Raw genomic sequence first — 27,499 nt, 5'->3', positions numbered from 1 at the left:
AATCGCGAAGCGTCTGGTTGACGTAACTGGGGACCAAAGAGCTGGCGGCTACCTCGCACAACGTATCAGCATTGCGATACAGCGAGGAAATGTCGCCAGCATCCTCGGTACAATGCCTCAAGGGTCTATTTTAGATTTAAGCTAGTTTTTGATTTCTTTTAGTAATAGGTACTCTGTATATATCTTGTTTGTAAATAAATGATATCTATTATTTAAGTATTTAGTAAAAGTTAAACAAATCCCGCTGTATTTCTTGCGCTTGTTTTTTAGTCGAATTTTCTCTACGAACCAGTGGTTGTTTTTGCTCTTACAAAAGTACCTACATTGAAGAATACCTAGAAATTGTTGACTAAATCTAAATATCATTTCTGCAGGTGTATACCAATGCTTCGCAAGCAACAACGTGTCAATCGCCTCAGCGTGGGCGACGCTGACAGTCACGGGGCCCCCGGCCATCGCAGCTCCTCAGGACATCGCCTGCGCCCCGCTGGGGGCTCAGGAGGTGCTCGTGCGCTGGGCTCCAGTGCCTACGGATGTGCTGGCTTATACAGTGCACACTACTGCACAAGGTATGTATATATACCAATGTTTCGCAAGCAACAACGTGTCAATCGCCTCAGCGTGGGCGACGCTGACAGTCACGGGGCCCCCGGCCATCGCAGCTCCTCAGGACATCGCCTGCGCCCCGCTGGGGGCTCAGGAGGTGCTCGTGCGTTGGGCTCCAGTGCCTACGGATGTGCTGGCTTATACAGTGCACACTACGGCACAAGGTATGTATATCTACCCACAACACAAGCCTTCTTGAGCTTACTGTGGGACTTAGTCAATCTGTGTAAGAATGTCCTATAATATTTATTTATATTTATTTACCTAGACTCATCATCGTCATTGGCCTTTGCGTCTATTGCAGACGATTTATGGTGTAACACCGGGGAGACACCGTTTTTGGTGGCTGAATAGACCGATGCGAGGCAGACCTGGGGCCCGTTTCTCAAAAGCTTGTAACTTGTAATACGAGTGAAAGTCCGTTTCTAACAAAAGCTGTCAAAAAGTGACATCCGCTTGTATTATAAACAGGCATCGGAGTTTTTGTCGCATGGTAAGACTAATAGCAAGCTATGGAGTCGACATTTGCCATAAATGTAAACTCTTATTCATACTCATACTCATTTATTTAATTTATCTTAAAATGCCTTTAGAGCTGTCGGTCGTGTATATTATCTTAGTCGAATTATATAAAAAAATATTTTTCTATTACATTATGAATTCATAACTTCAACTATTTTAACATACAACTATACAAACTACATCGCTGCGAAAGACCTAATGTCATGTAGGTACTGACCGCTGATAAAATTGATTAGTATTTGTCATGTGTCAATCACTGGTGATTGCAAACGTAGTAGTTATTTATATCTGTATGTGGTAAATACGTTGAGGAATATTCCATAATTAATTATTATGCCTAACCCAGAAATAGCTGCAATTTTGGTATGGATAGAGCCATACAACGATTTACAATATGACTATGAAAAATCTGCTATAGTGTGCTTGAGTTGTGAAGTACAACTCGCCCAATTGAAACATACATTTATTGCAACAAATGAGGTTTAATAAATTAAACTTATATACGTAGTAACTATTTAGTAATCTGTTCTCATATTAAATAAAATTAATCATGAGTATGAGTATGAATAAGAGTTTACATTTATGGCAAATGTCGACTCCATAGCTTGCTATTAGTCTTACCATGCGACAAAAACTCCGATGCCTGATTATAAATTACAAGCCATGGTCTACCACAGGCCTTTTTTTTGACGGCCTGAATCTCATGAACCGTGATAGTTAGACAATTGAAATTTTCACTGATTATGTATTTCTGTTGCCGCTATTTATAGTCTAGCTCATATTATTAGTGTTCCGTACAAAACTTTGTTTTTTAAGTTAAATTTAGTTTGTAGTTAGTTGTAAGTGTATGGACTCAAGGTCTGAAATAAATGATTTTTTTTTTTTTTTTATTTTATAACAAAAATACTAAAAACAGAATAAAATAAATATTTAAGTGGGGCTCCCATACAACAAAATTCACTTTTCTTGACGCTTTTTGCGTAATGGTACGGAACCCTCCGTGCGCGAGTTCGACTCGCACTTGGCTGGTCTTATTTAAATAGTTTGTGACACGACTCGCTGATCTAGCTGTTCTTCGATATAAAGCTATTTTTTGTTAAATAAGTTATCTAGATTTGAGCAGCCACTGCTTCGCCATTTATGTCTGTCCTTTTTTCCAGAACCTGGTGGGACAGGGATGCCGCTAGGACCACCCGTGCAAGACCCTCGCGCCGTGGTTAGCGTACCTAAAGCGCTCACGCCATACCGCTTTCAAGTAAGCTTTGCGTATTGTTCCCAGCTTATAATTTTTTTTTATGATATAGGGTGACTGCTACAGTTATTGTCCACTACATAGTATATGTACCTATAATCGTCCTTTCCTAAGAAATCAGAACGAAACAAGCCAATTGAAACCATATTGTTGGTAGTGGCCCATAACTATAGCAGTCGCCCTAATAAGAAGCAATCGAGCAGAAGAATCGCCTGACGGTAAGCGATTACCGCCGCCCATGGATACCTGCAGCACCAGAGGGTTTGTAAGTGCGTTGCCAGCCTTTAAGATGGGATTACACTCTTTTCTTGAATGTTTGTTTTGTTTAAAGTTTACAACACAATCTTGGAAGCTTTCTAATTAGTTTCTGTTTTATGTCGACTATTAGTCTGTCTGTCTAAACTAAGGACCCCATTGACCCGCTTGTTCCTATCTCTATCGCACGCGCATAATTATATTGTCGTCCTCGTACAGTGTCATTGACCGCCGGCATCACGAGCGAGACAGTAATAATAACCTACGCGCGTGCGATAGAGATAGTTAGCGGGTCAAAGTACGAAATGTTACGTGCTTATAGCATCCCTACTTTAGTAAACCCTCATGATTTTCATTTTAAAGTTAAATTTATAGTATAATAAATAAATAAATAAATATTATACGACATTTTTTTACACAAATTGACTAAGCCCCACAGTAAGCTCAAGAAGGCTTGTGTTGTGGGTACTCAGACAACGATAGATATAATATATAAATAAATACATAGAAAACAACCATGACTCATCAGGAACAAATATCTGTGCTCATCACACAAATAATTGCCCTTACTGGGATTCGAACCCAGGACCGTGGCTTCACAGGCAGGGTCACTACCCACTAGGCCAGACTGGTCGTCAAATAATATACTTTATTATTATTGGGACATAAAAAGACTACACAATAGACAATAAAACTAAACTACATGCATTATAAAACTTATAAATAAACTTATAACTATAAAATACTCCCCAGGTCGCGCTGACATGTGTTACGGTGCCCAGAAGCCTGGCATATTTATAATTATTTATACAAGTATGCATATTGAAAGGAGTTTGTATTGTAGGTTCGCGCATATATTCAATCCGCCAAGGGTGCTGCCACTGACTTCTCGGATTTCGTGGTCTGCCAAGGTCAAGGAGGTAAGATGGGATTTAAACTAAAGGGGCCAGTTGTAAGGGGGTCAGTTGTTCGGAACTGTCAACTTTTTGTTCTAACTGACAGGTCGATATCCGGCAAACTGTTAATCAGTGGGCCGCTTAAGCTACATTCTTGCGCGTCAGCGATTAAATCAAGACACTGCGCGAAAAAAAATCATAATTTTTTTACAAAAAAACTAAGTACTGAATACGTGAACGGAGACGATTGATTATTTTAGTGACAGTGTTTAGCCACTACAATAAAACACTATTTGCAAGTTATTTAAAACTATACAACAGTTCCTGTGTCTTTTCCAGTTCCAATAAACCTGACGAAGGATGACAAATCGGTGTTGGTGTCATGGCAGAAGTTCGCTAAGCAGAACCCTGGAGTGGTGGAGTGGATCCTGCAGAGTCGGATGGCAGACGAGCATGATGCGGTCACCAACGTGACTTTGGATGCGGCGGTCACGAATTATACTTTAGATAGTAAGTGGATATAATATAACCTTCTTCTTTTTCACCGTAGCATTTGCATCGAAATTAAACTTTCGTGAGACATATTTTCATAGACTAGAAATCCTCTAGACGGAGTTTAGAGCAATTACTTCATGAAACCGATGCTGCCAAAAATACGGGGGTGCGGGGGACGAGGTGAGCGAATCCCCGTGCCGTGATTGGTCCGTTCAAAGACACGGACCAATCATGGCACGGGATTCTGACACTTTGACTCGAAGATGGAGTAAAACTACCGTATATAGTGGCAGAGGGGGTAGCGTTACTATGCTCAGTCTAGAGGATGTCTTGTCTGTGCATATTTTAAACAGTTTATAGTTTTTTTAGCATTAGAAAAAAGGTAAACAATCTTGATATGTCTTTTAATTGAAAAACACGTTTTAAAAATAAGTCACGGCAAATATGTAACAATTATTAATCTAATACGATCATTTATATTCTTCAGCTTTCATAAACAATAGTTACTGATTTTCAAAAAGCGTTTTTCAATGAAAAGACATGTCGAGATCGCTTATTACCTTCTTTCTAATGAAAAAAAAACGAACTATAGAAGACAACGGTTTCACTCAGATTGTTAGTCGCTATTGGCACGTGCACGAAGGGCGGCCACCGCGAGCACTCTAGCCTGAGGAAGGACCCCCGAAGGGCCCGAAACATGTTGCCAATAGCGACTAAAAAACCTAAGTGAGTGGAATCGTTCTCTTTTAAACAGTAGTATTTTCAGTTGCAACCCAAAGGTGCTCTGGATTTGCTTTTGGCAACCTAATCCCAATAATTGGTGTAGCTGTAGACTCTGGTTTTATGAAAGCGATTACCCTCTGACCTTCTAAGTCAGAGAGGACATTTAGCCTTCCTTCCTTACTCACGACAAAAACTCCTTCACCATGAAGCAACTGGTAAATGTCAAATGATCATCATCTTCCTCGCGTTATCCCGGCATTTTGCCACGGCTCATAGGAGCCTGGGGTCCGCTTGGCAACTAATCCCAGTAATTGACGTGGGCACTAGTTTTTACGAAAGCGACTGCCATCTGACCTTCCAACCCATAGGGTAAACTAGGGCCTTATTGGGATTAGTCCGGTTTCCTCACGATGTTTCCTTCACCGAAAAGCGGCTGGTAAATATCAAATGATATTTCGTACATAAGTTCTGAAAAACTCATTGGTACGAGCCGGGGTTTGAAGTTTTGAACCCGCGACCTCCGGATTGCAAGTCGCACGTTCTTACCGCTAGGCCACCAGCGCTTCTGTGTGTGTGGTAAATGTCAAATGATGTTTTCTCATTTATACGAACATGCGTATTGAACCCATGACTTCCGTTTTTTAAGACTGACTTATCGATCTACTTCGCTACGACCTACACTGTTAACTGTACATCGGTGGACCTTATACCCTTTGTAATAAGGTCCACCGATGTACAGTTAGGAGCGTTGCTGTTTGTAGTAGTTTGTACCGTGTCCAAATACTATGTGACAGGCATAGTACACATTTACAGAGTAATTACTGCAGTTTCACAGCCTTTCTACTAAAAAAACCCTACTGTATATTCTTTTGACGACTGGTCTAGCCTAGTGGTTAGTGACCCTGCCTGTGAAGCCGCGGTCCTGGGTTCGAATCCCAGTAAGGGCATTTATTTGTGATGCTGATGAGCACAGATATTTGTTCATCCTGAGTCTTGGGTATTTTCTATGTATTTATGTATTTGTATATTATATATATCGTTATCTGAGTACCCACAACACAAGCCTTCTTGAGCTTACTGTGGGACTTAGTCAATCTGTGTAACAATGTCCTATTTATTTCTAGTTCCCGAAGACGGTGACCTTCAAATCCGCGTGCTGGGGACCCGGACTCGACCCTGGCTGCAGCAGAACCTGGGCAGCGTGCCGTGGCGGTCCTTGGACCTTAGCACTGGGTGAGGTTTGATCGCCAACCGACTGCCAATGGGCAAGGCCTAATAATAGTTTAGTTTAGTTTATTTATTTCATAATGATAAATTACAGTATAAATTATTCTTACGCTAATCTATACGCTAATTCCTCGTAAGACCCAGGGTAATATTGGCGCTTTTGAATTTGGAACTTTCTTTTATTTCTATATGAGTTCAAAACTCGAATTTAATTTGTACTTGTACAAGTACACGGGGACTTACGAGGTTGGACATGAGAATGCTAGGGGAAAATCAGCTGGATGCCAGAAAAGAAGATAACCTTAGTGTTGTGAATAACGCTCATTTCGAGGCTTAAAGACTGCGGCAAAGACGATTGGTAAAACGCGTACGCGTAAAATAAATAAATACAATTCTCAAATATAGTCGAGTCTTCAAGACTTACGACTCTTGAGGGCTCGAGTCTTTAAGCTTAACCTAAAAATAATCGTTATTCACAACATTGGATAACCTACGTTAGAACTGCGACCAGCCACCGGTTAGATTTGTAATAATTTAAGAATGAATGTTGTTAGACCGGGCTGGGGCCGGGCCGGAGCTTCCGGCGCTTCGTTTTCTATAGAAAGTACCACGTGATCACCGATCAGGCGTCATAGAAAATGACACGTCGGATGCCTCTCTATGCTCTAGCATGAGACATGCTTTAATTGAATCTACATACTACAAGTCAGGGGCCAGGGTGAAGGCTTGAAAAAATTTAGAATCAAAGACTAACTTATGTAGATATACTCGTAACTCTTCCAGCTAACGTTTGAATAAATATTTTGAAAAAATAAAACAGTTAAATAGTGGCTATAATTAGTTGGTAAGTCTGTAAAATGTAATTAAAACAAAACACAACCTATGTATAAAAATGTACAGTGACAATTCGGCGAAAACATTTTCACAGTAAAACTTCACAGTAATTTTAAATGACAGTGACGTACGGGCGACGCCTCGGAACATCCAAGTGACGAAGGTCACGACCCGCGGCTTCACCGTGCAGTGGGAGACGGACGACCTGGCGCCCAGGAAGTACAAGTTCCTGGTCTGCGTGCTCAAGATCGACGATCCGTCGAGCGACGACGGCAACTGTCAGTACAGGTACGTTCATGGCTGGACCTTGTACATAAGGTCACGACCCGCGGCTTCACCGTGCAGTGGGACACGGACGACCTGGCGCCCAGGAAGTACAAGTTCCTGGTCTGCTTGCTCAAGATCGACGACCCGTCGAGCGACGACGGCAACTGTCAGTACAGGTATGTTCATGGCTGGACCTTGTACATAAGGTCACGACCCGCGGCTTCACCGTTCAGTGGGAGACGGACGACCTGGCACCCAGGAAGTACAAGTTCCTGGTCTGCGTGCTCAAGATCGACGACCCGTCGAGCGACGACGGCAACTGTCAGTACAGGTATGTTCATGGCTGGACCTTGTACATAAGGTCACGACCCGCGGCTTCACCGTTCAGTGGGAGACGGACGACCTGGCACCCAGGAAGTACAAGTTCCTGGTCTGCGTGCTCAAGATCGACGACCCGTCGAGCGACGACGGCAACTGTCAGTACAGGTATGTTCATGGCTGGACCTTGTACATAAGGTCACGACCCGCGGCTTCACCGTGCAGTGGGAGACGGACGACCTGGCGCCCAGGAAGTACAAGTTCCTGGTCTGCGTGCTCAAGATCGACGACCCGTCGAGCGACGACGGCAACTGTCAGTACAGGTATGTTCATGGCTGGACCTTGTACATAAGGTCACGACCCGCGGCTTCACCGTGCAGTGGGAGACGGACGACCTGGCGCCCAGGAAGTACAAGTTCCTGGTCTGCGTGCTCAAGATCGACGACCCGTCGAGCGACGACGGCAACTGTCAGTACAGGTATGTTCATGGCTGGACCTTGTACATAAGGTCACGACCCGCGGCTTCACCGTGCAGTGGGAGACGGACGACCTGGCGCCCAGGAAGTACAAGTTCCTGGTCTGCGTGCTCAAGATGGACGTCCCGTCGAGCGACGACGGCAACTGTCAGTACAGGTATGTTCATGGCTGGACCTTGTACATAAGGTCACGACCCGCGGCTTCACCGTGCAGTGGGAGACGGACGACCTGGCGCCCAGGAAGTACAAGTTCCTGGTCTGCGTGCTCAAGATGGACGACCCGTCGAGCGACGACGGCAACTGTCAGTACAGGTATGTTCATGGCTGGACCTTTTACATAAGAAACATATTTTATCCTCAACTTATATGGGCTCTCGCTTACGCTCGGACCGATAAATTGCTTTGGATAAACTGAATTCCTTTAAGGTCAACCGAGGTAAATGCGTTACTTGAGGTAAATGCGTCTTTTAAAGATTTCTTATAAACGGAACATTTTAGAACTATTGCAACCCTCTCTGTTTGAAGTGTGGTCACTGAACTTTTAATGCGTCTGCATTAAATGTTCTAATAGTTATAATATGTTCCGTTTCGAAGATATCTTCAAATGACGCATTTACCACAAGAGACACATTTACCTCGGTTGACCTTATGCCATTGTTTTATATAGTTTCCCCGATTTCTCGAAGACGCCAGGACCGATTTAGATTATTTATCTTTAGGATGCTGTCAGCCAAAACATAGCATCATTAGTTGTAACCTGGATGCTCATCGTTTAACATTGCTGTGTTGCAGCGATAAGCACTCAGTGACGATAGACAACCTCCAGCCGGGCAGCGATTACGAGGTCCGCGTGGAAACGCAGCTGCAAGACCTGGAGGCTGTGGAGGCGCAGCTGCCGTATCGCGTGGCCACGTTGGCCGAGGAAGGTAAACGCATAAAATGTCTCTTACACAAACGGGTCTACCGCGATATACTTTCAGTCTTTCCGTGACCACAGCTGGTGGAACTCAGCTGAAACGTCGGAATTTAAGGTAACAATCAAACCATATCGCGGTAGACCCGTTTATGTAATTAAATGTGTATAAAAACGCGAGAGTTTAAAGTGTTATAAATACTAAATTGTATGCTTTAGTTTCACCAACTTTAAAGCTTTTTAGAAGAGAAAAGAACCTAAATCTGAGTAATGACTAATGACACACACTATTCCTAACTCATTAGCTGAATATTGAACTATTGAAAATAAGTGCTTTACAATTATCATGATAATCATTGAGCCACACTCGTGAATCAGGATTCTCCTTGTTAAATGATCACTTCCACATATTCTCATCAGACGCTAACCTATTATCCTATGGCTATTTTCCTTTAACCTATTATGGTTGTAGACCACACACTTTATAATAAACGGGCCATTGACGTATAATATCTAAGGACGGGCTAATGGGGCACTAAAAATCGTACTAGTTCAGCGGTGCTACCCACGAATTCCAGCCAATCGTGCAGTCTAACGCAACTAGTTGCGACCAATAGCGCGCGTAATGCGAACTCGTCAACCAATCGCGCGCGTCATGCGAACTCATCAACCAATGGCGTTGTAGCGATTTCACACCGCTGTACTGGCCCCTGTCATGCCTCATTTTTATTGCCCGTAAAGCCAGTCCCTAGATATCTATGTCAATGAAACGGGCAGACGTATAAGTACATGTCAAGCGTAAGATTTTTAATATTTCCATTAAGTTAATGATCAATAAAATTAATTTTACAATTCGCAGACGCAAAGTTGATCTACAAGTATATCAACACAACAACAGTACGAGTATCATGGAACGGAGTCGGTCGGTACACCGTGCGACACAGGCAGAAACTGGGACCGCTGGGCGACTGGTCTACTATCAATACTGATAGGAACACCGTACTCGTGAGTAAAGGGTTTCTTTTTCAATAAGTACTAACGGCTTCTATTACGGCGGCGGAAAAAGGCAGAGAGCGATGATAAGTGGAGGCGAGAGATAAGATCTTGCCGCCTCACTTCCACACTATCCCGAATTCTAGCTATAAGTGGAATAGGTTCGAAGGTACACCCTGCGACACAGACAGAAACTGGGACCGCTGGGCGACTGGTCCGCGGTTAACACTAATGGGAACACCGTACTCGTGAGTCAAATGGTCTTTGTTTTGTAGAGTATTTGTGAGGATTGTCCAAAATCCCGGAGTCATAGTCTAACTTTAATAGCGATACTGAAGGCTTACAGTCAGAGACAGAAGCCGAAGCTAAAAGCTAACCATATCACGAAGAAATAAATTCTAGAATGGCATTTCATGAAATGATCAAAATCTATGATCTGGGGCCCGTTTCTCAAAAGCTTGTAACTTCTAATACAAGCGGATGTCACTTTTTGACAGCTTTTGTTAGAAAGGGACTTCCTACTTGTATTACAAGGTACAAGCTTTTGAGAAACGGGCCCCTGGCCACGCCATAGGTGTAATAATATGACCCAAAGTGTATTTTTTACAGTTGACCGGCTTGGATCCGAACTCAGAGACCTACGTGGAGGTGATCAGCAACGAAGGAAAAGCTGGCAGTGACACTCTTACCATCCCACCACAGATTAAGGATCTTGGTAAGTGTAAATGTAGGTACGGTGTATAGGGACTTGCTAAATTTTAACCGTTTTGAATGATTCACGGTTAGTTTCACTAGACTTAGGGCCAGTTGCACCATCCGCACTTGACAGACAGATCAACGTCAGCCGGCGCCCCGCGGCGGTTTACTATGAAACTTTTCATACAATAAAATTTAGCGAGCTCTTTAACGATGGCAACAGTTTGGTGCAACCGGGTCTCTTATACGGTCCATATCCCGGTCGATATAATTCAGTTTGGTGAATTTTGCTATTATTTACACATGTATTGACATCTTGCTTTGAAATATGGATCAATTCTCGCTAACTACCAGCTCGTTCCTCCTGAGCTACCGCAAAACCCAAAAGTATTCGCATATAGGTCTTTTAGTCCATAAAGACCATTCGTTCATTAAAATGTCTAGTCTAAAATTGATTTTGCATACACTGTTAACACATTCATTGCCACCCAGCCAAACAAGACATCCGCGCCAGGCCACAAAAATTTCGTCATATAAAGCTGTAGTACCACGATCCCGACCGGGCCGTCCGGCCTGGGAACGAAATCATAAAATACCCGATAGTCGGATTTTCGGCACCCACGCCCAATACCCACCAACCAACCCAACCCGTGGCCAACTAGTGCCCACGCCGATTACTGGGATTAGTTGCCAAGCGGACCCAAAGCTCCCATGGGCAGTGGTAAAAATGCCGGGACAACGCGAGGAAGATGATGAGTCGGGTTTTCGGCACTGAATGTGTTAACAAGGTTTTTCTTGTAAACAAATATAAACATAATTATGAAAAGTTATTCCAGCATTGTAAGGTAATGAATGTATATGATAAAGTGAAGCTAGCGATAATATTAGAATATAGACATAAACTGGGAAGTCTGAATAGGTATGATAGGCCAAATAACCTTAGAGTACTGATAAATAAAAAACATTTCAATATACCAAGTAGTAACAATTATTATGGGCAAAGAGTCTGGTCGAGTTATTTACCACAAATCCTAAATAGTCTTCCTAGACATATAATAGATAAATTAGAAGATAAGCCTCATAAGCTGAAACTAATGTTAAAAAAGTACTGCTTTAACTGACTAAGTAGTAAGTCAAAATAGAATTATATAAATATAAATTAGATTAAAAATAGTAACAATAACGTCATTGATGTAATTAAGGGAAAACCTCTCACTTAGCTAATAATCTATTATAGTGTAGATTAGGTTAAGTTTCCGAAAATATTGTACATTCTTATTTATAATAAACAGTATAATTTTTTTTTCTCGTGTGACAATATTCTGACTCACCTGACTGACCTTGCAGACGCCAAGGACCTGTCCTACGTGTACACAAGCAGCGGCATCACGGTGTCGTGGGTCGGCAGCGGCCCCCGGGTGGTGAAGTTCGCGCAGAACATCACGCAGCCGCTTGAGAAGTGGCACGTCGTCAACGTCACTGAAAACCATGTTCAGGTTAGCTAGAACCTTCGTTATTGTGACTTTAAATTATGTTCAAGACCTCAAGAAACTGAAAGAACAACGATATATAATTTGAAGGCTTAATTGAGGAAGACCACAGCCATTGCTACTTAATCATAGTGGTTGTCATCTGAAGCACGCTGAGGAAGTACCTCCAAGATTAATTCCAAATATGTAAATACCCTAAGCACTGTTTTTTACGAAAGGGCTTAGGTACATGGTACATACCATCTGACCTTCCGACCCAGAAGGAAACTATGCCTTATTCATCATTCGCTTGGGTTCGGCGCAGCATGTCTTTTGCTTCCATACCTCTGTCGCCCGTCATTTCATCATTCACTCGCGCTCGTTTCATATCATCTGTCACACAGTCCATCCACTTTTTCCTCTGTATTCCTTTCCTCGAACCTCCCTCCACATTCATTATGATACTATGCCTTATTGGGACCACGTAATCAGCCGGCCTAGCCAAGGTGATAATCGCTATCGCTTCGACAACGAAATGCTTTGTGACAGTTGCGTTTCGATCGCTACGAAGCGTTAGCGATTGGCAGGTTGGCTACGCGGCCTGGCAAGCTTGTTGACCTACTAAGTTTATTCTAAATTGGTCTTGTGTCCTCAGCTTGCGGGTCTTGACCTGTCCCTGCCGACATACGTGACAGTGACAGCGCAGGGCACGGGGCAGGTGCTGACCATCCCTCCGGCCCCGGAGCAGCCCTCCATCGCCGTAGGTGAGTCACTCTTCGAATAACAATAATATAACAATATCTTTATTGACAATAAAAGTTTAACAGAATAACAAGTAAAATACGTTTGTGAGCCACAGGGAACACAGGAGCCCCCTAGTTTTAGCGTTATGCTAATGTTGAGTTTAAATACTTTAAGTTTCCGATTTACACCACAAAATGGTGGGACAGCACCTGCTTTGGCGTGAAATGTAAATATCAAGTTTAAGTTTTCGATTTATAAGGTAGGATTATTCTTACGAGGGTTTTCAGAAAAAAAGTTTATTTTAAATAACGACACTTGTGTTATTTCCACTTAGAATCACAAGTACTATTGATTTAACAAAGAATATAAATGTCCCTAGTTTTGCATAGGTATATACATTTTGGATGTCAGTTTTATTTGGTTTTATGACGGTTCATAGCAAATGCAGAGTTCGTGCGGAAAGAGAAGAGTCGTGGAATGTATGGGGCCCCATACATTCCACGACTCTTCTCTTTGCAAACAGAGTCTATCTGAAAATGCGTCACAAAACGGTAAATTTTTTTTGACACTTTTTTTTTCTATCTAATCGGCCTAATAAATATTTATGAGTAGAAATAACCCAAAAGGTAATGTTTTTTCTAAAAAGAATAAAAAGTAAATGGTACCTTTTTCTGAAAACGCCTTTAGCCAATACGTAATAAGGATGTATGTTACATTATTGTGATTTGCAAAATTTTTTCTCTGGATCCTTACTTAATATTACCATGGAGAAATATAGTAAGACAAGAGTGCTCACTCCATACATCAGTTCAGACTATTAATTTCAGTGTCTACATCTAGCTTCGAGTAGCGGAACTATCAGTACTGCTACTTGACAATAGATGTAGCACCGACCGGAAAGTCTTATCTCAACAGCATAAGACTTTCCGGTCGGTGTTACATCTATTGTCAAGTAGCAGTACTAATAGTTCCGCCACTCGATGCTAGATGCTAATAGTCTTTTTGGTACTAAAACTGATGTATGGAGTGAGCACTCTATGTATTTTTTTTCTCTATGATATTACGCAATAAAAATTGAACATCGTAGTGTGACCTTGTTTGTAATAATGTGTTAGCTTTTTTGGCAGGCGTGGGCATCGGGTGCGCGGCGTGCGTGCTGCTGCTACTGGCGGCGGCCGCGCTGCTGGTGTGGCGGCGCACAAAAATGGCCGCCTCGCCTGTAAGGTAACTCACGCTTATTCCACACTGGGTACTGGTGCTGAGCTTGCTTCTGGCACAAAACAGATACAGTACAGAAGTCAATCACATGTATGTACTTCACTTTTCATACCTACGCTCGGCGGTCGCTCTAGGGTTGTCAACTATGACATGCACAAAAAACTATCGTGGTAGTGGCACTCTTATCTAGTAGTGGCTGGGGCGGGGTGCTTACCTACCTACCTAACTGTTCTGTTTAACGTTAAAACGAACCATCGAAATACAAGCAGATACCTACTTACCTCTCTGAAACCACTGGTAGCTTAAAAAACGACAATTCACCGTTAAATGTTGAATTTAAACAACCGTCCACTGAACAGTTGTTATAATAACTTTTTTTTGTTTCTCCATCATTGCACAAAAAAGTTCACAGACGCGTGTCTCAAGCGGATGGCACTCGCGCTCGCACTGGTCCCAACCGGTCCGAGATATCGTGTCCGTGAGCAGTGTCTATGTGTGCGTTGCTCGAGTGCACTTTGTATGTAGATTGATTTCTGTACTGTACCTGTTTTGTGCTTCTGGTGTGGCCGTGTGTCAGGTCACATAAGTGGATTTTATTTACACATTCAGCTTGCTACGCGCTACGAGCGTAGCCGATAACATGGGAAAACGCGTATGTAGCGAGCGACTACGCATAGTGCACCCGCCTGGCGGGTTGCTGGCAGTGAATGTGTTAATGGGCAACCAAAAATTTTTACATAGTCTACATGGCCAACCATTTCCGTCTTTAAAAGGTGGCAAAAAATGCAATACTACAAAACATGCAAACCCAACCATTTGAATGCATATAAGTTTTAAATGCACACAAATTACACCTAAGTGATGCATCTGGAGGCACGGGAGTGCCCCCGACAAGTGGAGCAAAACAAAGAGGCACAGCCGTAGAGTCAGACCAAGAAAAGTCTGCAGCGGATTTGATAGCCCACGCAGTGCAAGTGTTATTTACACGTCATCATTTCATAGAAGTTTGACGTTTAAAATAACACTGGCACTGCGAGGGCTGTCAAATCCGCTGCAGACTTTTCTTGGTCTGACTCTACCATCCTTTTGCCCGAAGCCATTCAGGCAATTTTCAATAGGTAATTAAAAATACTTTTACACGCAGATCGCGACGAAGGACCATGTCCCCTGTCGAGGGACACGAAGGAGAGAGCTCGGAAATGAAGGTACGTTGTCGCAAGTTATAATCTTAAGTACCTACTTAAATGATCTACCTACAATAAAAATAACCTGAAATAGTTTATTTTACTTTAAAACACTGAATATGTTCCGTCTCAATATTCTTGTTTTTAACAAGCTTTTATTAGGTCGACCTGTATGTAACTATGTAATGGAATCTTGCAAGTTAAATTTGATCCACTTCCCGGTTTCCGATTGAGCTGAAATTTTGCATACACATGTAAGTCGGGTGACAATGCAATATTATGGTACCATCGAGCTGATCTGATGATGGAGACAGGAGGTGGCCATAGGAACTCTGTGATGAAACAACGCAACCTAATTGTGTTAGGGGTTTTTAGAATTGTCTCGATGAGTATTAATGTCTGTTGTAAGAAAAGTACAATCAGCGATAAAAGCTTGTACCAAAAATGAAATTTTTGCCAAAAACTTATTTTTACAGAATATTGGAGGTCGACTGGCAAACGGCGGGGCCGCAGGTGAACCTCTCCTCAACGGACACGTACACATCACAGAGAACCCCACGGTCAGTATAGCAACTAAACAAAATTGTCAAAATCACCCTAAACACTCTAGACTCAACAAAAACTTTCCCTCTACAGTCAAAAACCCCAAACGGTAAGACGAAGAAAGGCCGCTACGAGCCGTTCGACGTGTCGCGACACGACGCCGACACGACGCTCGAGACCGTCCTCGAGGCCGACTCGTCCGCGTCCTACCTCCTCGACACCTCCCGACGCGCCGACTTCGACACCTCCAGGTCCTCCCGCGACCTAAGCACCAACAACTCCTTCAACAAGCTACCGGACGATAACATGAACTCCGAAATCACTCGGAGCTCGGAATTTACGCTAGACAACAGCAAAATTCAGCCCACGCTTCAACCGAACGGTTGAGACCCCCCCTCTCGCCCCCACCCCCGAAATACAAAGGGATAGGCGATCCCTCGCAGGCCTCCGGGCTGCTAGTTACTGGAGACTGTTTAGGACGGCGCGAGGATAGCTTGGCGTGTTTTGTTCCTAATAGACTTTATTTTTAACGACGTAAGGCTGATTTTTGATAACGAGTACGAGTACAAAGTATAATTTATCGGTTCTTTGAAGCGCGGAGCCATCCTCGCGCACTCTGTTGCTGTATATAACTATAGCCCGTTTTGGCGTGTATATAGAGTTATTAAATCGGCCTGAGATTATTTGGAAACAGCGTGGAGACAATAATACGGCCGCGGCGCCCGCTATGTCTAGAAATACAGTGCCTCTGACACCGGACTTCCTGTCTAATAGCCTAGTTTCACCGTTAGTGCAACGTAATCGTACAAAATATAGACCAAAATGAAATCCAAACACCCATTATAGTACCTAAATTCACGTGTACATAACATTTAATATATTTATCGATGTTAAATAACGGTTTATTGTGTTTTCTGACTTTCATAGACAGTTTTTAGACAAAGCCTGAGAAGCTATAAGTTACCTTCACAATTTGCATTCCAATTCCATTGATTATATTATATACCTACCTACTGTTCGCCTCAGATTATATACACATACATACTACAAGGTACGTAGTATTAAAGAGCTGCTTCAACTGACAGAGATTAGGACAATGTTATACGACAGAATACAATGGGGTTAGAAACTATCAAAGGGTATTTTAGATGGCGCCATCATAGGTTTTATCTTTCTCTAGTTTAGTTTTATATGATTTGGCTGAAAGAGCATCCAAGCCATAAAATTCAAATAAAGAAGTATTTCATACTGTTCGTAGGATTGACAGGTGAAATCTATGATGCTGCTATACTAATACTTTGACCGGCCAACCCCATTGAACATCGGAATCACCTCCGAATATCTGTTTGCAGCGCAGTTATTTTTCAACGCACATATTAATATAATCATGTTACACACTTATATTCTTTCTTCGTTACATGCGCCTATATTTCAGGACTTTGACTTAGAACTATAGAAAATAACCCCATATTTTCGTTGAAGGGAAACTAAACAAAACATGTAGGTAATAAGAGTTTTACATAGAAATGACAGGAACGAGCATGCTCAGCATTTATTTCCACACTTAATATAAGAATAATGACTTCGAGACTTCTATAGTTAGAAATATGACAGTGCCTAAAGGTGAAGGTCATAGTTTCATTTACGTAACGTTAATTATTCCCATTACTTATGTCTAAGTTTATTTATTATGTTTTATAATTTCTTTAGATTTTATTATACTGTGTACCTATTAGCGCATGTAACGAAGAGACCCGGGACCCATTTCTCGAACGGTATTAGACTAATATTATTAGTCCACGAACTGTCAAATCGTAGAGGTTACCATGGCAACACAATAATATTATTCTGCCCTCCTAAGGTAAAAGGCCGTATTTTCAAAGAACACTATATGAAAATACGGCCTTTTACCTTAGGAGGGCAGTATTAGTCTAATACCGTTCGAGAAATGGGCCCCTGTTACGTTACACTTTACAATAAAAAGTTATTCAAACTAGGATACTTAAAACCTAAGAAAAAACAAGTAGATAGTATAAAAATAATTTGTAAACAAAATATATAAATAATAATAATTTATTACATCGAAGTAACTGATATGAAATGGTATTAAATTCTAGTATACACGTTATTGAATTCAAAGTTATTCCGAGTTAGACGCACGATCGCTGTGTTTCCCATATTTGCGGTAATTTATGTTGACTCTGTTGAAACTAAAATGTTTTGGGTGTTTAGAAATATTATTTTAAAAGTATGTCAATTTTTATACCTAAAACATTTGTAACTCGCACCTTCCGATAGGTACGACCTTCAAACCTTCAAGTAAAAAGTGCACTCCTATCTTAAATGCCGGGGACGAACTTGTGACCCCTCTGGTGTTGCAGGTGTCCATGGGTGTAGATTATTGCTTACCATCAGGTGATTCGTCTGCTCGTTTGCATAGGAGGCAACTAGTACATTACGTTACTATACAAAAGTGCGAAAAGTAGGGAATTCTCAACGAGTGGAATTTAAATCGACAGGAGTTGCGAATTACCTATGATTCGCACGTATACTTATCGTACGGTACGGCGTTTTACAGTACATATGGACCTTTAAATTTTTGACATAGGCACGTAATAGTGCTAATGACCGCACTATGGCGGTAAAGTAATAGCATGTACTGTAAAATAATATTTCTGGACACCTGGCTTCCTCGACGACAGTGGATCGTTGTTTATTCCATATCACAATTATATCTACCTCATTTTCTTCGTTATAAGATTTGTTTAAAATTTAAAATACGTCATGTTAAATTAAGTTTTCTGTAATCACCCATCGACCCCGTAGATATGCCGAAAGGTTAGGTAGTTTATTTATTAATTAATAATAGGACATTTGCTAATGGGTTTTGTAACATGCAATTTTTATTTTTTTGACCATAGTAATTTCGTTTGAAACCCAAAAAAATAGTTATTACCAATTCGGCTTATAAAATTTATTTTGCAATTAATTATTAAAACTAGTTTGGCGGTCTATTAAAATATATATTTATTTTATTAAGTGGTTTTGATACGAAATTTATTATTAAACGCCTATTGAGTTTGCTTTTCTAATTATATGTATTCAAGGTTATTTTAAGAAAAAATAATTAAACAGGTCTATAGATATTGATTGATGTTGCATAGACAACGTATCAATACTATGACTAAATGGTTTAATAAAAGCACCTAGGTACAATTTATATTAATTGTAAAAATTAAGCTGTTTGTGTTTTCTAAAGTATACTTTATTTAATAATAAATGACAAACGGCCTTTTAGGTACAAAGTGGTACAAAACAGATATTAAAACAATAGTATTAAAAGCTACCGCCTTGTCTTATGTTGTCATAACTACATAGTGTGGAAGAACTTTCAGCAATAATTTAACATACAAATAAGACACCGACTTTTTAAAGCACAAACAGCTATGTAAATATATTTAAAATAAAGTATAAAACTCAGTTTAAATTAAACAAAGGAACGCCGACTATGTACCTGAAATTTCAATTACTCTAAGTTAACTAGGCTTAGGCGTAGTGTTAGGTCTTTTAAAAATCTAGAATTTTATCTTCGACGCTAGGTTTTTTAACAGGGTCTAAATTTAGATTCTGGAAAAGGCTCGACGGGTAAGCTGGGATTTTTGATATAGTATTGATTTTGCGTGCAAGAATTTTGCTGTCGTCTTTATGTTTAACATTTTACTTGTGTGCTAAATCCATCTTGTACCATTTGTCTGTAATATGACTAATATGACACAAAATGTTGACGTTGATGATAGAACACTTCATAGGAACCCTGATGGTTTCCGCAAAACTTTTGAAATGTAATAACATTACTTTAATCTACGTAAATCTATTTATTAACCAACATCTGTAATTGACATATGCTTAATATTTAGCAAAGGTTTTTTTTTCTAGTGCCATCAGGAAATTTGCGGAGTATGACTTTAGTATGAGTTATGTTCGGCCAAATTAGCAACTTGTCAACTACATTGTATGACGATCTGTTAAACATATCTTTTTAGTCTCAGATGCTACCGAACTAGTACTAAATAAGTGGAGTTAGAAACACGAATGCTTTCAAACAGATTGAGCGCTAGACCTTATTTTTACGAAATAATTTGTAAAGTAGAGTTTTAGTGATACGTTTTAAGCTAATATAAGTACATTTTGTAGCTATTACGCAAGTTCACTCGAGGTTGTGTTACATATTTATTTCTGACCATTTTTTGTTTTCAATATTTATGAACTTATCACTGTTAAGTTTTTATTTGTATTATTATCAACCAGGAACCAAAATGAATTTCTTATCGTATTACGGCTACCTGAGTACTGTACAACGTTTTTAGTATTCCCATAGTTTAAGATATACCTACTTTTACAGTTTCATTTATTGAATAGGACAGCTAAGACTAGTAGTTGAAATAGATCTATTAATCAAAGCAAAATATTAATAACAAGGCAGTAGTGGGCCATTTTACTTAAAGTTATACACTACACTTTTTTTATTTGGACATTTTTATGCTTTTTTTTTTCTACTCACAACCAAGAGATCATCGATCCTAATAGGAGAAAAAAAAAATTTCCATTCCGTTATAATTTTTCATAGACTTTGTATGCGACGGTAACGGAGTGAAACGTAAATGGAAATACAAAAATAAATATTTTAGGACACTTTTTTTCTCCTATTGGGATCTAAAGAGCTCGTGATTCTGAGTATAAACAACAAAAAAATCCCATATTTAAAAAAAGGTAGTATACAACAACTTTCAATAAAATTGCCCTAGTATTCTCACAACTTTATATTTTACATATTTATTTCAAAGAATGCCTTAAATCGAATAAAATTGTAATAACTTAATTTTACTACTCTGTCTTGTTTTATAAATTTCATGTTTACTTTTATTACCAGTAGTTTAGTCGTTTAATGTAATTAAGTAATATTTGTAATATTAACGATACAAATAGCAAATAGTTGGTATTCATCAGGTTAATTATTGACCAGTATACTTTCATGGGTATAAAAATCAGATAGATAACATAATGTTGTATCTTAGAAACTAGGCTGGCGTAAGTTTTATTTTTATGTCAAATTGCGCACATAAATGCACCATTCATTTGAAAACCTATCACTTATACAGTCGCCATCAGATATACCGGAGCGCCCAATGTACTCTATTGTCAAGGCGTTAGAGTTCGTGTTCAGATATTTTAGAGTATCTTGGCTGCTCCGATATATGTGATGGCTACTGTACCTACCCTAAAATTATTTTGGCGCCAATGGGTCAGGGACATACTTTATACGCTTAATTTGGCGATTTGTCTAAATAAACCATGAAAGTATACTAAAAATAAATATTTCACATATAAAAATGTTATATTTCATCCTCTTTTAGGAAATTCAGAACAGTCAGTGCTTTTCAATTTCTGAAGCTAATTATTTTGATCATTGGCTTATCCGTCCTTCCGAAAATAATATAAAATTAAGCCTGAATTTGTGCCTCTGGTTATTCTGCATATTTTTTCGCATATTTTTTTACATATTTAAAAAGTAAAGTATTTTACACTTTTATACAATTTTTTATCATTACAACTAAAACGGGTATTCATTTTTACAAACCATTCCATGTAATTTACCATTTGATTTGTTAAAAGTAGGTCGATATCGGTAGATGGCGTTGTTAACAATTATTGTGACTATACACCACTATTTAAGGTGATTATTTTACAATTGATTTTGTATTTGTTTGGACACATACAAAATGTCACAACCCACAAAAAATGTTAAAAATTTGAATTCTCTGTTAAAAACAAAAGTCATTAATTTAAATGACAAAGTTAAGATGATGGGTCCTTTTCCACAAACATAGTTCTAATATCAAAAAATTAAACCATTCTAAACAGTAGTTATTCTACCGATTAAGGCCTACGATAAGTGCGCTATTTTATCCTACATTCCATTATCTGCAATAGTTTCACCATGCATATTTTATTGTAAATACAATAATTTATTATTTTGTTAACAGTTTATGTTTGCCTTCGTATATTTTAAGTAACTGCAGAGCAATATTGTAGAGATACTAAAGTATCTTGCACGTACAATTAGATTAGTGTGAATTTTGATGTTAACTGTATGTTCTGGAGTTAAACTGGCACTTTAAATATTTCGGTTACGGCTTGGCTTTGTAATCGTAACAGAGATATTGTTTTTTCTTAATGAACGTTATGAAACTGAAGATTTAACGTTAACGTTTACGTTATGTCTGCAGCGACTTGTCAGTGGCAAAGTTTGGCATCATTTTTGACGCGATGCACGTGTTAGCACTGTTAGCGTATACAGAATTTAAAGTAGGTACTAGGTACCAACATAAAAAAAATAGATTTAGGATTGTTGATGTTATTTTTACTTGGAATCACAGGCTCTTTCAATTTTTTTTCCTTAGCATACGTTTTTCATTCCTTCCATTCCGCTGCCGTCTTATAAAGGGTGAAAAGGTGGTCACGGATTGGAAATAAAAATATTGGGACACTCTTTTTCTGCTATAAGGAATAAAAGAGCTCGTGTTTCGATGTAAAAATAACATTACAAAATCCAAATAAAAAAAAGTTAAGTGTACAAATTTAAATAAAGTGACCTACTTTGGGTGCAGACTTAGCGTAGATGCAATCTAGTAACCTTTATTAATAGTATTTGATAGATCGATGCTTTTCCCGAGTCGTAACCACGTAAAATGTTAGCGTAAAGTATTCGAGCGATATTTTTGCACGACGCATCGAACACGACTCGTGTTTTGGTGAACATGTACTTAGATTACAGCGTCCACTATAATTATAACTTTAGGCGCGGAACCTGTATGGCGTTTTCAGTTTGATATTTGAGCTGTAAAGGTCGGTTTATATGTTATGTGTTTATAATATTGAGCGTGCCAGACATGTGCCGTGGCAGACGAAATAATATTCTTCTATACAGTGTCTATTAACGTATTCATACCTACCATACGGCCGCGCAGCGCCGAAAGACAATTTTATTGTACCTATAGAAAAAAAGCACGGCACGTGACCGGCACGCTCAATGTATCTAGATATAAATCGAACCTAAATCCTATTTTACTTTGTTGTATTTGGCTTGGAAACGGAAAGTTGTTGATGGTTTTGCAATGGTTTATTTTTGATATGTAAATATTATTGCTTTCGATTTATTTTACATTCTATTTAAATTCAATTGATAATCAGTCTTCAAGTTACCGTCTTTATATTGTTTTCAGTTGTGTCTTGGCTTTGCGAATAATTATTGATGTTTGTAATTTTGGTCAAGAATAAATTATTGCAATACCCTTAACCAGGAGTGGGTAATATAAATTGTTGTGTAAATTAAGAAATAATTATACAGTATAACGAAGTGGTGGCTCAACTGTAAATTTAGGTCCTTCGCTTGAAAAGTGCATTTTAATTTGAAATTTTATCCAGAAGTTACCCCTTTGATATTACTAAAATAGTCGCAAACGATGTTAAAACCGACTATTACAATACCATTTTATTTAACCACTTTGAAATCGTTTATAAAGTAAAATAAAATTATATAATGATAAACAGTACCTACTAATTAAATAATTTTGTTAAATAACGTAATGTTAAGCTTGTTTCCAGAACCAGAACTGTTGAACTACTAAACGTTTAAAGTAACGAAAATGTTATATGGCATTGATGTTATAAATAATGTATGTTGCAATATTCATCTCGAAATAATGTAAGGGAACTGTGTTGGGGGGCTCCGGGAATCTAAAGTAAACCAACAAAAAATCACGTAAAACGGCTAACATTCAAATAAAAATTGTCTAAAAAGAGATGCAGATTCTTAAAAACTTTGCCGTATACATTTCTCAGTTTGGCAATCGTTTGGCATAAATTATATTGATATTTTCATAAGGTTTTTTTGTCTCGTTACTTTTTCTTGCATTAATTGTTTTGTAGAATATTTGTCAAATGCAATGTCAGTTAATAAAGGTTTTCACGTTTTGAACCTGTTGTTTTGAAAGCCAGTGGCCGTTTATAGGCTTCATTAAGTACCTTAATTACAATACTATGCAATACAGGCAATGCATGCAGCAATGTAAATCCCTGAGTCCCACAATATAAAAGTTAGTATTGTAAATTAAAATTATAATTAAATCTACCTCAACCAAATTACCCTTTAATGTTGTTTGTAAGTGTTCTTTTGAGTCTTATTACTAATGAATTGTAGTGTTTTTCACATGGCTCCTTTCATTATAATGATATTATTTCCTACCTTTTGATACGGTAACTATTGTTACCGCAGTATTGAATGGTTGACGGAGTGTTACAGCGTATTGTCATGATTGAAGCGATATTAAATTTTAAATAAAGAAATGCCTTTTTCATTTCAAACCCTCCTCCTCAGTAAAATCGTTTAAAAATAATAAATATTATACATATTACAGGACATTCTTACACAGATTGACTAAGTTCCATGGTAAGCTCAAGAAGGCTTGTGTTGTGGGTACTCAGACAACGATATATATATGTACTTAAAATATACAAATACACAGAAAACACCCAAGACCCAGGAACAAATATTTGTACTCATCACACAAATAAATGCTCTTACCGGGATTCAAACCCAGAACCGCGGCTTCACAGGCAGGCTCACTACCCACTCACGTTTCTAGTAGTACTAATTCGAAGAATTTAAGATTCTCAGAGAAATGAGATAGGCAGATATGACATTTTTGCAAGCAGGTGAAGAGTATACAAATGAAACTAAAGTTGTGTAAAATAAATAGTTTATTGTGGATTCAATGCTATCTAGGCAAGTAAACGAGCAATATACTCCATCCAGGGGTCATCAAGCTTGATGCCCTTTACTATGAGGTCGATTCAAATTTAACAAATTGTTATGGTTTTGAACTGGTTTTGATACGATCGTCTTGATAGTTGGCGCGCATCTTAAGCACGACTTACACTTCATTGTGCATGAACCAATTAGCGTGAGCAATGATCAAGGTCGTATGAAAATAAGATCTAAACTGCATTTTTCACTGGATTCTGTGACTTGTAGCCCTAACGTTTACTCTGTGCATGCCTAAGCAGTAGAGCGATAGTTTGGAGACCACGAAGCGTCTAGCCAAGATGACAATTGTACATTGTTCAGTGTTTGTTGGGTAGGTGCACTAGTAAACTCTGTCGGCAAAGCCGTGACACAGCGCCTTCGTCGCGGTCCTTCCGGCGTAGGCGGGCCGCTAGCCGCGCGAGGCTGAAGCGGGAGCGTGTGCGTCTCTCGCCGCGACCTCCTGGAAACGAAACGAAATATTATATCAAAATAAACTCTAATTAACTAATTAGAGTTTATTTGCAACTGCAACTGCCGGCAACTTGAGTCTTTATCAGCAAGATTTTCAGAATCGGCCTAGATCAGCATCGTTAATACTTATCGTCATTGACATAACGTGATCCTCGTAATTATCGTTGTGATATAATGAAATTAATAAATGTTGACACACCAAAATCATGGTATGCTAAAACTGATTACTTATAAGTTAATTCTTGAAATTTGGCACGGATTTTATACGAGAGATTTGATACTTCAGTACAAATTTGGCGCCAACTCTTATGAATCTACCTATAACACCCCGTCTGCTCGAATATCTACATCACACGACTTTCTTTCTTGACGTATTTAGCGCCCAAAAAACATGCTACAAATGCTACAAGTGTTAAAACATGCTACAAGAAACCACATCTTGTTTCTGACACAGAAGAAAAATCTGTGGGTACCTTCTGCGACCCGTTGCCAGGACTCTGGGTCAACATTGACCATGCCTGTTGAAGCACTCCGGCCAAGCGTGGACTCCTGCGGACCAGAGGACTGGGACTCTGTCACGTCACTCTCGCAGCTGATGCGACTGGATCTGAGAAATATACATAAATTCCTCAAAATTTGCATATCTTCGTACACACATAGTAACAAATAAATTGAGCGTGTGTGTGCTGGTAGTACCTACTACCTATAGGTGTGTAAGGAAAAAATACGAAAAATTAAAACAGATTATGGCTGCAATGTGTTACGCAACCACACGACGTCAGGAAACCGCCAAAGTTTGGCCCAAACTCTACATGTTTGCTTTTTGTATACATTTGGTAATATATATTTAATAGCATATGAGTACTAACATCAACGCTTTAAGGGGACGGTATATGACGTTTTCGATTTAGACCTCACTTTGTGCAATCAATTTGTTCAATGAATGATTAATAACTGCATTAAATTATACGTAAATCTGTTCACGAAGAAGCCGTGTACCGGCTCTTCACGCCATATTTTTTTTTATTTCCTGTAATTCTCTACAAATCGACACTAAAAGTGTCCAAAAATCAAAATATGGAGTTCCGTTTGAGCAAGACGCATTACAGTTTTGTCTTTGACAGTAATTGAGTTGTTGTGGGATTTTGAAGGCTAGATAACTAAACTACCAGATTATTATCTACTTATATTTTTACTCACAAATACAACACAGAAATTCAATCCCAAATGTAAACTTTCGTATAATTTCCATACATTGACGACATCACTCAAAACTCTTCTTCGAGTCAGATGGCCGTTGGCCTTGCATCGAAGCAGACGTGTACGTCGTCATAGCTCGTTTTTGACATTACTAAAGACATTTCATCATATACGCATACGAAAATGTATACCAGTAGATAAATTGTATTTCATAAAATAGGGTAAATAAATATAATCACGTCGAGCTCCAGTCAAATTTTAAATGTGAGTTGTTGTTATTTACGGGTCGTAACGGTCGAAAACAGCAGTAAATTATCCTAAAACAATACGATTACAATCGAATTTAAGTAACTTGTTCCTTCAAAACCCGCTTAAAATGAAAAAAGTTTAAAGACTCGTTTTACTGATTGGGATTGATTTTCATTATGCTGGTATCAATTTTGCGTCATTATAAAAATGTATATGACTTCTGTACGTCAATGACTTTTGATGTCAATTAATTGTAATCTTGTATTTATGTTAGAGAATATTATATGTTCATTTAAATATTACTCATCTATTAATACGAAGCGTAATTCGTTTAATACCTAAAGACTTGCAGTGTCTACACCTACTTTGTTGACGTTCGTTCCGTCTATGTATGCGATTACGTAACGTGCTGTTCTGATAATCTTCAAGAATCAAGATAATTAATAACGGCAAGACCAGCATTTAGTACCAGCGAGTTTTGCGGATTTGGAGACCGAGATGAAGCTTACAGGCCAATATCGCTGCGGCCTGGCCTGCTTATTGTTATGTGTATAAATCGAATGTTATATTAATTTACTATAAAAAACAATGTTTTATTTCAATGACATTCTGTGCGTAGAGGTATGTATGTTTCGGTGATTATAAGAATTATGTCTACACAATAATCGTGCAAAGCAGAGACTGCATTATTTCTTTACGGTATAAGCGGTAAGGAAAAACTCATTGGTATCCTGGCTCGTACCAATGAGTTTTTCGGAACTTATGTACGAAATATCATTTGATATTTACCACTAGCTTTTCGGTGAAGGAGGAAACATCGTGAGGAAACCTGCATACTCGTAGTGCATACATTTGCGAAGAAATTCAAAGCTGTGTGTGAAGTCCCCAATCCGCATTGGGCTAGCGTTGAGATTATTGTCTATACAGGGTGGTCCAAACCGTGACGTCCAAAAATCGTGGGCTATCATAATGTACCCCATATGTATGTTAGCCGATTTTTCGTACTTTTCGAGTTATGATTTTTTAAGCCTTTAACTTTTCCTATGTAGGTAATATTCTCCGACCGTCCTTAGTCTGGGACC

General features: G+C 39.2%; 2 protein-coding genes across 3 annotated transcripts in view; one reads left to right on the top strand and one right to left on the bottom strand.

Moving 5' to 3' along the window:
- The window catches only part of LOC134655747 (neogenin-like), a 134,481-nt gene extending 117,820 nt beyond the window's left edge, over positions 1 to 16,661 (top strand). Inside the window, exons 11-25 of the mRNA XM_063511216.1 lie at positions 375 to 770; positions 2,289 to 2,383; positions 3,480 to 3,555; positions 3,871 to 4,041; positions 5,874 to 5,982; positions 6,934 to 7,098; positions 8,664 to 8,797; positions 9,644 to 9,789; positions 10,387 to 10,492; positions 11,821 to 11,969; positions 12,598 to 12,706; positions 13,802 to 13,910; positions 15,049 to 15,109; positions 15,565 to 15,648; positions 15,725 to 16,661. Coding sequence (XP_063367286.1) covers positions 375 to 770; positions 2,289 to 2,383; positions 3,480 to 3,555; positions 3,871 to 4,041; positions 5,874 to 5,982; positions 6,934 to 7,098; positions 8,664 to 8,797; positions 9,644 to 9,789; positions 10,387 to 10,492; positions 11,821 to 11,969; positions 12,598 to 12,706; positions 13,802 to 13,910; positions 15,049 to 15,109; positions 15,565 to 15,648; positions 15,725 to 16,018 — 2,204 coding nt within the window. The 3' untranslated portion in view covers positions 16,019 to 16,661. The remainder of the gene's footprint in view (positions 1 to 374; positions 771 to 2,288; positions 2,384 to 3,479; positions 3,556 to 3,870; positions 4,042 to 5,873; positions 5,983 to 6,933; positions 7,099 to 8,663; positions 8,798 to 9,643; positions 9,790 to 10,386; positions 10,493 to 11,820; positions 11,970 to 12,597; positions 12,707 to 13,801; positions 13,911 to 15,048; positions 15,110 to 15,564; positions 15,649 to 15,724) is intronic.
- An 8,110-nt stretch (positions 16,662 to 24,771) lies between these two features.
- Positions 24,772 to 27,499, bottom strand: part of LOC134661544 (uncharacterized) — a 63,766-nt gene continuing 61,038 nt past the window's right edge. For both annotated transcript variants that reach the window (XM_063517679.1, XM_063517685.1), the window contains exons 17-18: positions 25,442 to 25,575; positions 24,772 to 24,957 (exon numbers count right to left, since the gene is read on the bottom strand). In XM_063517679.1, coding sequence (XP_063373749.1) covers positions 24,815 to 24,957; positions 25,442 to 25,575 — 277 coding nt within the window. In that variant the 3' untranslated portion in view covers positions 24,772 to 24,814. The remainder of the gene's footprint in view (positions 24,958 to 25,441; positions 25,576 to 27,499) is intronic.

Source organism: Cydia amplana, chromosome 2, assembly GCF_948474715.1.
Source record: "Cydia amplana chromosome 2, ilCydAmpl1.1, whole genome shotgun sequence".
In the NCBI taxonomy this organism is placed as follows: Eukaryota; Metazoa; Arthropoda; class Insecta; order Lepidoptera; family Tortricidae; genus Cydia; species Cydia amplana.
The sequence above is the reverse complement of the archived record's forward strand: the minus strand, read 5'-3'. Positions and strand labels throughout refer to the sequence as shown.